Raw genomic sequence first — 13,328 nt, 5'->3', positions numbered from 1 at the left:
TATATATATACAGTTGAGGTCAGAATTATTAGCATTTTTTTCTTTTTAAATATTTCTCAAAAGATGTTTAACAGAGCAAGAAAATTTTCACAGTATGTCTGACAATATTTTTTCTTTTAGAGAAAGTCTTTTTTGTTTTATTTCGGCTAGAATTAAATTAATTTTAAAAACCATTTTAAGGTTCAAATTATTATCCCTTAATAATTAGCCCCTATTAGCTTTAAGCTAATTTTTCTTTCGATAGTCTACAGAACAAACCATCGTTATAGAATAACTTGCCAAATTACTCTAACCTGCCTAGTTAACCTAATTAACCTAGTTGAGCCATTTAATGTCATTGTAAGCTGTAAAGAACTGTCTTGATAAATATCTAGTCAAATATTTGTACTGTCATCATGACAAAGATAAAATAAATCAGTTATTACAAATGAGTTAATAAAACTATTATGTTTTATTGGGACTGCTAAATGAACTTGTGCATGTTTACATGTGTGATTTTTGTGTTTTTTATGTGTCCAGGCATGTGGTATTGGTGGGATGAGAAAGAGACAGGATCCAGCATCTCTGGAGGATCGAGACAAGCCATATGTGTGTGACAGTGAGTATCATGCTAAACTAATAAACACAGTATAGCTCTGTTGTTGAAGCAGGCAGTGGGAGACTAGTACTAGAGCACCATAGATAAACGTGTACAGTGCTGTCCTCCCGATAATGGCATGCTTAATGACAAGTTTCACTATGGCGATTCATCTTGTGTGACAATAGCCCATTTCACACATCGATACCGGTAAATATCTGTTAAATTTGTCCGGTGAATTCAAAAATGTGCTGTTCACACAGACAAGGATGTTCAAGAATTTTTCTAAAAAAGACCCTTCACACATCCATTCCAAAATATCTGTAAATTCTGACATCATTACCCAGATATGAGCTCTAAACGCTGCGCTTGTATTTGTACACATAGAAGGGGTCTGGCTTTTGTTGATGGTTTTACTTTAATTTTAAAGCTTTAGCATTTGTGCAGCTGCTTTGTCCCAGACGCATCCAAAGGCAGAAGCGCGAACCGCAGCTAAATGTTTACACATTTGATGACATTACAAGTTCTGTGGATGGATAAGTATTGTGAATAACTTTGATGAAAATATATGAAGGGACACCTTTACATGTCGAGATGTTCATAATATGTGTGTATGCTGGCGCACACTGGCTGCTTCACGTGCACACGCTTTAAGCAACTGAAGCAGAGCTTGAAGGTAAACAAACAGCAGTTTATCATAGGCATTTCATCGACAATTTTTTACACAGTTGGCATTAATAATGAACATAGAAATGTTGTCTGACTAACACCTAGCAGCTAAATGTGTCTGGAAAAATATTCCAAGGCTTTTATTTTCATAAACAGCAAGGATGTGAGCATGTTCTAAGCATGAACGTGCTCTTTCCGGCAATCTTCCTTCTGCATTCACACAGAGCAGCATTCCGGCAAATTAACAGTAATGTTACAACTTCTTTTCCTGGAAAATTGCCAGAACGAATTCACCGGTATTTTCAGTAAGAGCCTGTTCACACATGATCCCTTTCTAGAAAATGCCGGTAATTTTCCAGTTAGGTTTGTATGTGTGAAAGGGGCTAATGTTTTATATGCTCTTTTTCCATGGGCAATAAGTCAATGAATGTTTACATGCATTAATTAAAATAGATAGAATTTTAAATATTATTTAACAAATATAATACATTTAATAAAGTGGTTATTGATCAATTACTAATATTAAATATATATATATATATGTGTATACGATCTATTACTATATAAATATTTTACTTATTATTGTACTTTATTATATTTGAAAGTACATACAAAATAAATTTTTTTTAACTTTAAGTTATAAATGTAAACAGTATTTAAGTATTAGATTAACTATATTTGCATAGTTATAATTGTATTTAAAACATTTGTTCTACATTTTATTTTTTAAATGTTATATTTGCATATTAAATAAGTTAAAAATATAGTAAATTAAAATAAGTTAGTAAATAATGATGTATATATTTCAAATAAAACACTTGTAAGTCATTTTATTAACCTATATTAAAGGTTAATAAAGTATATTATTTCTCTGATTAAATTAAAATACCAACATAACAATCTGTTGATATAAACATTTCAATTATTGATATTAAGTGAAGTTTAATATCTTAAACTAATTTCGAGAGGAGTACGCGCTCATAAACCAGCTGGCTCACATCAGCTAATCACGATCCTCCAATCAAAGGTTCCTAAGTTCCTATATATATCCTCCTTTTCTCTTTACAACTATCTTCGTCTTGAAGAAACCCCCCTCCTCCCCTTCTTCCACCTTTATCCAGAATAGGTGGCTCGGTGGCCCAGCGACCAGCAGGAATTCCAATGGCTCTGGCTCCTTGCTGGAGCATCTGGCGTTTCTGTGTAGAGCTGACACGTTCTCCGTGTGTCCGCACAGGTTTCTTCGGTTTTCTCTCAAAGCCTAAATATGCTCTATATTTTAGTCCACTTAAACCTAAGTCTCTTTTACTAGACATCTCGCTCTCCGGAAGTTCACGTTGGCCCTAGCTCCGGGAGAGTTTTGAGATCACCCTGAGTTCAGTCTCCCCTCGCCTATTATAGGAGGGAGCCCTGGACTCGAGGATCCCTTTAGTTTAGGGCTCTCTCCCGGGACAGCTTGCCTAACAAGCTTTGTGAGTCGTGAGCTTAGTGTGAACTCTTGAAATAATATAAAAATTTATAATAGCTGCTGCTATACAAATATAATTATTAAACTAAATGATTTATTAAATAATTTTTACAGATAATACTAACTAAATAATAATGTACAAATGATTAAAAAGTACTAAAAATGTGATAGTAAATAATAATAATAAGTTAATATAATAACAACAATAATAACAATAATAATAATAATAAACAGCTGAACCTTTTTTTGACTGTCTGTTTGTTTCCTTGTGTGTTTCTTTGTGTTCAGTTTGTGGAAAGCGATACAAGAACCGTCCAGGTTTGAGTTACCATTACACTCACACACACCTGGCGGACGAGGAGGGTGAGGAAGACTCTGAACGCCACACACTGCCCTTCCAGCGCAAGAACAACCACAAACGTGAGCGCAGCATCAGCCTCAACAACGGATTACACACTCATACCACAACCCATAGAGTACCACTATTCTAACACAATGACCCACTCTCATACCCCTTTTCCACTGACCCCCCGGTGCTGGTGCTGGTGCTGGTGCTGGAGCCGCTGTCCAATCCGGCCCCATCCCGTGCTTTTCCAATGAAATAACCAAGGACCAAATTGACTCCATCTCTTAATCCTGCTGGTCTTTAAATAGCCACCATTATTGCCAGGGACCAAAGGGCGGGATAAAGTTTCCAAAACAGCAACTCATGACAGGACTAGATCGTTCATTTTTTTTAAATCAAGAAAAGCTAAATGGAATTGCCCAATGCAGCTTCTGACTTTCTGTTTTGTCCTCTTTTTTTATGTTCCTACTTTTGCTGTGCTGCAAAGCTACTCAAACCACTTTATTTTCCCCATCTGTCTGAAATAAAAGATTTTATTTACAAATATGTGTCAATTGATTGCTATGAATTTTATTTATCATATACTGAACTCCTAAAACATTTATAGTTTGCTTTTCTCATTGTTTTTAAAGCATTGTGGTTACATTAACATAATATTTTGTCACTAAAAAGAGCTTTTGGTTTCATCTTAGTAAACATTTTGGTTTCCTTTAACAAATATCTGGTTTCAAAGACGTCAACGTAGTATAGTCCTTTTTTATTATTTTAATTATCATACAAAACATACAAAAAGACATTCATACCACACACAACTATGATTAGGATGTTTACACTAGTTGGGTTTCCATCACCGTGTGTGTTAAAGCGCATTTTGAAGTAGCGCATGAGAAACAAGTAATAGAAACTCCAAATTTCCAATATAAGATAAACTTAATTTGCTTATTCAATGTTTATGCTTATCTAGACATGGTTTTGATTTGTATGAAAGTAGTTAATGCCCAAAATAGGAGACAAAAACTTATTTGACGAATAAATGCTACTTTACTTCCCTTACAACTCCATTATACATGCTTTTTTGCTGTTGGTTGCTAAGTTACCAATACCACAGTTAGCTGCTCAAACAGCTTGATGGAAATGCACTCAATTTGCATTTGTTTTTTGCAAACTTTAGATTTTCATTTGGTTCATTTTGGATTGGAAACCTGGCTAACGTCATTTCACAAATTATAAAATTCAATTCATTTTACAGACACTGCTCAGTCTCTATATCTACATCTGTAGCTGCTACAGTAATGAGTTGAAACTCATTCAACAACTAGGGTAAATTGAACATTTAGTTTGTGTTTGTGTTTTTTACAGTCAGATTTTAATGCATAAACTGTGTCCAAAAAAAAAAAAGATGACTCATATTTAGTTTCCAATGGCTTAGATATGTTATAATTTGAGATCCAATGGACTCCGATTTGGATTGGGTTTGTAATCATGGGATTTATTTGTGTTTTTCTCTTTTAAGCCTAAATGGATTTGAATGGGATATGCCCAGAAATCTGCCTGTCTGAAAAAAGACATCTGGGGAGGTTATGGATAAACAGTTATTTCACTCAAGACAATGAAAACGTGGTACAACGCCCCCGAGCACCAGCACCGTTTTGGTGGAAAAGGGTATTAACCATTTCATACATGCATTCTATTAAGGACTCATGGCAGTTACATAATCAGTATTTTGTCATTTTCAGTAAAACTCATCCTAAACATCACAAAACAAGATTTTTTAAAGGAATAGTGCACCCAAAAATTTTAATATGCTGTAAATTTACTCACTTTAGGATGTCCACGACATGTTTTTTTGCTGAAACTGTGGTCCTTGGGAATTCATAAAAGATGTACATAATGTATTGTCACCAAAATGGTGTTAAAAAATTATAAAATTTATATACAAAAATAAATAAAAAATTATATATATATATATATATATATATATATATATATATATATATATATATATATATATATATATATATATATATATATATATATATATTCACCAAGGACCATGATTTCAACTAAAAATCTTATTTAAAGTTTACTGAAGAAAAAAATATCATCCACATCTTGGATGATCGGAAGGTGAGTAAATAAACAATGATGCACTTTCATATTTGGGTCAAATATGTCTTTGAATTACATGTATTTGTTTTACATTATTAATACATCATAATATTAATCTAACACATTTCAGTGAGATTTACTATTGCATACAAAAGTTTGTACATAGCCTTTTTGCTTATTAAAATATGGAAAAATGGTTTGCCAAGACATTGGGTTTTTGAAGTTTGCATAAAAAATGGCAAAGCAATCTCTACTCACACAAATGTGTGAAAAAAAGTTACAATTCTGTATTATGCCAGGCCAGTAGGTGGCAATGTCACTTTATAAAGAACCCCTATTTTTTTTGCACACATGCAGTCCTGTAGTCTACCATTGCTGTTTTGATTGACAAGTACTCACACATGACTGCAGAGCGAAAACGTAGGTCTCATGTGCATGAAATTTTTACAAATTAGCAGTTTTTTTTTAAATGATAACATTTTCAAATGCTTGCACCTTAAAACTAGTTTTTGTTTGCAGTGTTTATGCAACAAAACAGTTGCTATATAAATGGACAACAAAAATTGGTAGACATTTTAACCATTTGACGATCGCAACAGTGTGGTTAGAAAGTTTAGTGCATCACGCGATCAGCTGCTGAAGTCAAATCTACTTTCCCGTGATAGCTCGCACTGAGCCAGAGAAAGACCTGTGGTGCTTGACATAAATCAGTTTATTCAGACATTTAAATACACATCAATACTAGCAAAACATAACATTTGTGGTTTGTAAAATACACTCTGATATCTATGGAGATGACAAAATAATTATTTTGAAACCTTATTGGACAATATACTTTATTCATATCAGATATCAGACACTCTTTAGGCTACTAGAATGTTTACTCTTTTTTCTCCCAGTTAAACAACCATATTTTTATGTATTTTGGGAGAAGTTGAGCAGCCATAATAGATCAAATAATAAGAACACTTAAGCCAGGGAGTCCAAACTCAGTCCAGCTAAAAAAAGCTCTTTCTAGGTATAATAGAAACTTCCAGGCAGATGTGTTGAAGGAAGTTGAAGCTAAACTATGCAGAGGGTCCACCCCGACCCTCCAGGACAGAGTTTGTATACCCCTGACTTAAATGAAGAAATACTGTATATGTTCTCACACTTTTGAGAATCCGGATATCAGATATTTCACAACCTATTTAGGACATTTGTCAATATTTGCAGAAAAGGGGAAAAAAGACATGAAAACAATATTTACAAAAATCATCGAACTGGAGTGAACAATGAAAACTTTAAAGGGGCACGTTCTAAATAATGACGGCATTAAAATTAATTCAAGCAGGGGCAGCATACTTACATATGAAATGTTTAATTCATGTGTAAATGCTTTTTAAGTCTTAAGCTGCAGTCACACTGCGATTTTTTTACTCTTTTGACTTCCATTCATATGCAAATAAATCGTCACCCTGGAATTATAAGGTTCTATCTACATTCTCAATGAATTTGAGATATTGAGCTTTAAAGTTTTTGCAATCCATAGCAAATTTGTTTTAAAAAAAGTCTTAAAATGTAAACAACTTATAAAAAACATCCCATAATGTATATAAGTTGTCATTTAATAAGAATATGTCAAAACCTCAATTTTGACAAAAACGTCAGAGTCTTATAATTCTGATAAGGTGACAAAATGTGCTAGACTGGAAACGCAAGCTTGTGGGACAGCATGTTTTGCGTTTTGTTGCATTCCAAAGTTCAATCTTGATGAACTCTGACATGAATGTGTGAATTCTGCTGCGTAAAATATATTCCAGAGTAGTTGGCGGTTCATTCCACTGTGGCACTCCCTGATAAATTAGGGACTAAGCCACAGGAAAATGAATGGATGTGTGAGACCAATAGCAGATCAAAACATGACCTCTCTGTGCTGAAATATAAAATATGGATCAATCGCTCGTTTGATCAGTGTTGTATCATCTTGTGTTTTATCCCAACTATTTTCGCAGCACGCCAACAGAATTTGACCACAGATTATAGTTAGGCCTACACAGAATCTGCGCACGCAGAAATCCGCAGATTTCCGCAGATTTTCAGCCCATCATTGAGTCTATTTATTTAATTGTGTGGAAATGTGTCTACATTTATATTTATTCACTTTTTGAATTAATTTTAGTAATATTTCTGACCAATATAAAAACGTTCATATGATTTAATAACAATATAGTTAGTAAAGTAATCATTTCTGTCTTATATGACAGACTTGCTGTTTATCAAATAAATGGATCTAATTGGATTTGCATTGTAAACATGAAGTAAAAGTTAAAAAGGTACTTTTTGTTACATATTTGTAATAAGTTACAAAATTATTCCGCATAAATCCACAGATTATTTTTACAATATTCTAGAATATTTGCAGAAATAGCAAAAAATGTCAGCAGATTCTGTCTGGCCCCATTCATAGGGTAGAGCCAAAGCTTCTATCACCATTAGTGTTGTAAAACTCACACAAGCTTCACAGATAAGTCGACTGTGACGAGAATTCCTTTTCATGAAACCGCTGGATTCATATTAAAGTGACTAGAACGTCCCTTTGAAGAAAAACAGTAAACGTGTCTACACATTTTTACAGTTTCTGCACAATTAAAATATATCTATAATTTGACATTTCTTTGCTTGTTCTCCCTTTGTTGGCATGGGTTTTCTCCACGTGCTCCGGTTTCCCACACAAGTCCAAAAACATGTGGTATAGGTGAATTGGGTAAGCTAAATTGTCCGTAGTGTTCTGCATAAACATATGCTGGATAAGTTGGTGGTTCATTCTGCTGTGTTGACCCCAGATTAATAAAAGAACTAAGCCAAAAAGAACATGAATGAATGCATGAATTTAAGATTTCTGTATCACACTAAAGTCATGTAACAGTATCAGTATCAAGATCTTCCACCCCTTGTTTATGGCTCTGCTGTGTCCGCTAACTAGTCTTTTGCCAGACAAAGCCAAAGTTACGATGACCTCTCCTGCCGTCCTCGTTAAATCATGCCCATTTACCTCCTAGAGAGATATCTCGGCTCAATTGGCCTCTGTTTTCCCCTCACCACCCCATGCTTTTTGCTTAGAAAGCGACGAATATTTAAATCCTTTTAAACTTTGCTGAATTTTTCAGACAGAACGCAAACACGAGCGTCTGCAGGATCCTACATATCCCCCCTTCCGCGTTTTCGCATTTCAAACACACCCCTTATTCCCATACTCCACCACGAGCAATATTATTAATAAGAGAGGTTTTAATGAAACCTAGGCCCATGCATTATTCATGCAATATTTAGAGGGAAGGAGCAAGATGTAGATGTAGGCAGGATAACTAGAGACGTCCAACTCAAGATGGAGAATTGGAGCCAGACCAAATCCGAAATTCCCATCGTCTGCCTTTATTTGGTTTCGCAGCTCTGCTAGCTCTCTCTGTTCTATCAGTTTGATGAATGACAGATTATTCAGCCAAGAGATGAGATTTCACCTCTCATTCTCTCCCTCTGTCTTTCCCTTTTGCCATCCCTTTCTTGCTTTCTCTCTCTCTTTTCCCCCATCACCCTTGTCTTCCTGCCGTATGCTCTCTCTCCTCTATCTCCTTTTGATTTAAGATTCATCCATCAGTTCTCTGTATTTTTTCCTCCTCTCTTTATTTATTTCCACTGCAGAGTTGAGGCTGCTTGGCTGAGATGAGCGACTGCATTAAAATTCATGCCTGCTCATATTCTTTTTCATATAGTGTTGTGGTGGTGGTGCTGCTGCTGCTGCTGGTGGTGGTGGGACGGAGGGGGTTTTGGGGGCTGTCCAGCCACGTCTGGGGGGAGGGGTGCCGTCTGGTGTCAATGTGTGGGGAAAAGGGTAGAGGGCTGGATGGCGGGGGGATTGCTGTTTGCATTTGAGGTCGACCCTCTAGATGTGCACCTGAAAATTGGATTTTGTGATTTGGGAGTTCTAGTTAAAATCCTCCCCCACATACTCTCGCTCTCTCTATATCTCTCTCTCACACACACACACACACACACACACACACACACACACACACACACACACACACACACACACACACACACACACACACACACACTGGTAAAAATGGCTGGATTTGACAAGATTAAAACCTATATTTGTACAATAAAATTGAGTCCTTATTTTAGTTTAAGTACTTTGCTGTTTTCCAGCACAAGAATGTAAATATCTAAAGCACAAGATGCATTTAGCTGAGAAGACTTTTAATAATATTAATGTGTCCAGGCTATTCACAAACATATCTTTAAAATTTTACATGACGATTGATCAAAAATGTATGTTGGCAGTGTGTAGCTACATTTATCCTCTCTCTATCCCTCTCTCTCTCTCTCTCTCTCTCTCTCTCTCTCTCTCTCTCTCTCCGTCTCTCTCTCACACACACACACACACTCACTGACTCACTTGTTTTTATTTCTAGTAATCATAAACAGTGTCTCAAAACGAGTAATTAGACTTTTCAATATAAAAGATGGCGTCACTGGCACAAGTCTTGCTCACATTTACCTTAGCCCGTCCCCCAAGTGACAAGTTTTCTTCTTTGTAAAGGTTAATTTATACTTCTGCATCAAAAACATGCTATGGAGCAGCCTGCACATTATCGCATAGCCCTTGCCGTGGCCGTCGCAGATGCTGATGTGCACCTCTCAAAAATTGTAACTACACGTCGCAAAAACACGTAGCGCAAGCTCTTTAACTGGTCGGCTTGGTGGCGCTGACGAGTGTGGAACCTGTTGGAATGAGTGTTTACAAGTGTCGAGTCTCGTGAAGAAGCTCCAGGTGAAGACTTTTGTTTTGTGTTTACCTTATGATTCAAGTTGTTGCACATTTGCTGGTTCCTGCCTCCGAATGCATGCCTCAACACAGAAGAACATAAAAACCTCACTGCCAGCTAGCGTTTCGGACGTGTTATTGCAGAGCAACACAAGCAGCGTATAGAAGTGTAAATGCACGACAACGCGCAAGGCATGTGCCGTGGGTCACGGCGATAACTTAACTCAGAAGTATTAATCAGCCTTAAAGTATTTACAAATTGCACTGAAGTGTAATTAAAAAAAAATTTTTTTTCAAGCTACAAACATTATTAAATGAAAGGCAGTGAGTGATTTTTTTCTGAAGACTATATGTATGTGCTGTATATGCTCTATAAAATATGATATTGTCATTTTAATACACATACTGAATATAAATATGCTCCATTCTAGCAGTTCACATTCAGACGCACATTCGATTGTTAATGTGAAGTTTCAGCCTAATCTCTTGAAGAAACGTACACTAAAAACGACTTTTGCTGCTCCTCTGAACTGTGTATTTACGTGAAGCAACACAATTCTTAAGGCTTTTTTGTGACAACTTCATGTTTTATGTTCCATTCACTTAAATGTGTAAAAACGGTGAAGTTAACTTAATTGATTTGGGACAACTTGAAGGAATTGTGTGGAAGCCAGCTTTTTTTTACCATGTAACTATTTTACAGATACGTATTTTCAGAAAATTTGTTCATATCCCGGACCCCCATCTATGTTACATCTCCAAGGTTGTTGTTCGATGTTAGATGTAGATGTAGACTGATGTTTTGTCTAGAAAATATCTAAAACACATTCTTCTGAAAGGGGGCGGGGAGCTGCAGCTCATTTGCATTTAAAGACACAAGAACAGCGCACAACTATAAATATAACTTGTAAAGTATTTGGATTTCACAGTCACTTAAATCTTTAGTATTAGTGACACTGATGGCTGTTAAGTAAACTTCAAGTCAAGAATTTATTAAAGGTTTACTCGATTTTTTAGGTTTTGCTAAGCTGTTCACACAACAACAATGATAATGTTTAATACACACAAAAAATACACATAGGTCCTTTAAACTGCCTTTTTTTTATTTACTAATAAATTAGCTTGCTTTATTGATAAATGATTCATTGTTAGCGATTTTACACCAACAAGACAAGTTTCAACCATAATAAAATAACATTTTAAACATTTTAAAAAGGGCATATTTCTTTATTGCCTATTATAACTTTAATACTGGGAGAAAAAAATGGATTAAAAGAAAAAAGTATAAATAATTGCTGATTTTTACATTAGGATAGGCTTCCCTTTGTCTGGAAAGTTTTCACATTTTAATGACTCTCCCATCCAGTGTCATTGTGTCACAAAATGATTAATTTTATTTCATTGTTTTACATGGAGAAAACAAGCCAAACATTGAGATTAACTCTCGAATACAATTGTAAATTATATTTAAGTTGTTTGTGGGAATATGACATGTTGAAGTGCAAAAATAATTAATTCGTGCATGAAGATTTAAGAGGAATAAGAGGATTGCAATATGTTAAACACGGTGCCAATCAACATACTGGTAATAAAATAATCTCTGAAACACATAAGCTAAAGTGAAGAGAACAACAGCAACAGCCGAATTGCACCCAACAAATCAAAATGCAGCCACTTCATTTTTTATTTATGCTGTAGTGGATGCTGGAAAGATAAGCAGCAGCATAATACTGTGGATCATACACTCATTTTTTTACAGTTATTTGTGTCTTATCAGCTTTGTTTTAGTACTTATATTGTTTATATTAATATTTAAATGGTCTTTTATTTTTATATGTTAAAGGTTTATTTTATTTAGCTTATACTAAACTAAATAAATATTTAATCATTTTGACATTTCAATTATTAGTAGTTTTCTTTCAAAAAATACTATAGGAAAAATTCAGTTATATTTTTTGATTTTCAATTAATATTAGTGCTTCAGTTTGAACTTATTTCAGTTTGTTATGTTAGTTTGAACTTATTTCAGTTGCTATGTTTGTCTAGTTTTAATCCAAGATTTATTTTTTATTTAATTGCTTCAGCTTTATGTGCAGTTATAATAATCATGTTTGGCGACGCGGTGGCACAGTAGGTAGTGCTTTCGCCTCACAGCAAAAAGGTCGTGGGTTCGAGCTCTGGCTGGGTCAGTTGGCATTTCTGTGTAGAGTTTGCATGTTCTCCCCATGTTAGCGTGGGTTTCCTCCAGGGGCTCCGGTTTCCCCCACAAGTCCAAAGACATGTGGTATAGGTGGATTGGGTAAACTAAATTGTGTGTGAATGAGTGTGTATGGACGTTTCCTGGTGATGGGCTGTAGCTGAAAGGGCATCCGCTGCAAAAAACATATGCTGGATAAGTTGGTGGTTCACGACGCTGTGGTGACCCCAGATTAATAAAGTGACTAATCCAAATAGAAAATGAATGAATGAATGAATAAATTGCCAAATTCATAAATGATGTCACTGATTTGGTGTAAAAACACCAATATCATTTTCAATATAAAAAGTAATTGTGGACTAGATAAAAAAGTCACAGTTTTGGACATGTGAGAGATTAGTAACAACATTTTTGCCCCATTGACATCCATTATAACCACATTTTTTGTTTTGCAAAACCATGACACCATATAATCATGTATTTTTGATTGTTGGGACGAGGTCACATTTGTTATTTTTACTGTTGATCATCATTTGGCACCAATAACCCTTTAGCCAAAATAGCTTAGTTATTGGATTTTATATGGAGTTAAATGAAGTATAACAGCAAATTAAAGTGTGTAAGAGTGACCTTTGAATACTTACCTTGATGAGTCTGAGAAAATCAAAATATGCATCTCAGCTCTCAGAACTACATGTAGTAAACAAAAACAAAGACTCAACAAAACAAAGAGTAAACAATGACTCATCTCTAACATAACAAAAGGTAATAAATTAAAAAAAATTTGAAGGGTTAAATATATTTTTATTTAACATTTTTATAAGCTATTATTATTTTATTAAACATAAAAAGTTTAATATATTATATTAAGAATATAAAATATAATATATTATTAATCCTATAAAAGTCTTAGGCACAGTTTACACTGCCAGTTATATGTGACCCAATTCCCAATTTTTCTAGTTCTTTGACTGTGTAAACACACACACAAAAAATAACGCATGCATTCGGATATTCAGAGATCGCTTTCAGGCCTCCTTCATATGTGGAAATAAATCAGATATAAATATATTAGATATGTGACAATGCGACTATCATGTAAACAGGCAGATAGGATTTATTAAGGCATTCTGTTTTTTACGTCATCAAACTTGC

General features: G+C 34.8%; 1 protein-coding gene across 4 annotated transcripts in view; it reads left to right on the top strand.

Moving 5' to 3' along the window:
- Positions 1-13,328, top strand: part of dpf1 (double PHD fingers 1) — a 129,227-nt gene that overhangs the window by 71,864 nt on the left and 44,035 nt on the right. For 3 of the 4 annotated variants that reach the window (XM_087283164.1, XM_087283163.1, NM_001328069.1), the window contains 2 exon segments: positions 520-598; positions 3,000-3,131. In XM_087283164.1, coding sequence (XP_087139290.1) covers positions 520-598; positions 3,000-3,131 — 211 coding nt within the window. 4 annotated transcript variants of the gene reach the window in all.

Source organism: Danio rerio, chromosome 15, assembly GCF_052040795.2.
Source record: "Danio rerio strain M-AB ecotype USA chromosome 15, GRCz13ab, whole genome shotgun sequence".
In the NCBI taxonomy this organism is placed as follows: Eukaryota; Metazoa; Chordata; class Actinopteri; order Cypriniformes; family Danionidae; genus Danio; species Danio rerio.
Note: the sequence above shows the minus strand (reverse complement) of the source record. Positions and strands in the feature narration are given on the sequence as shown.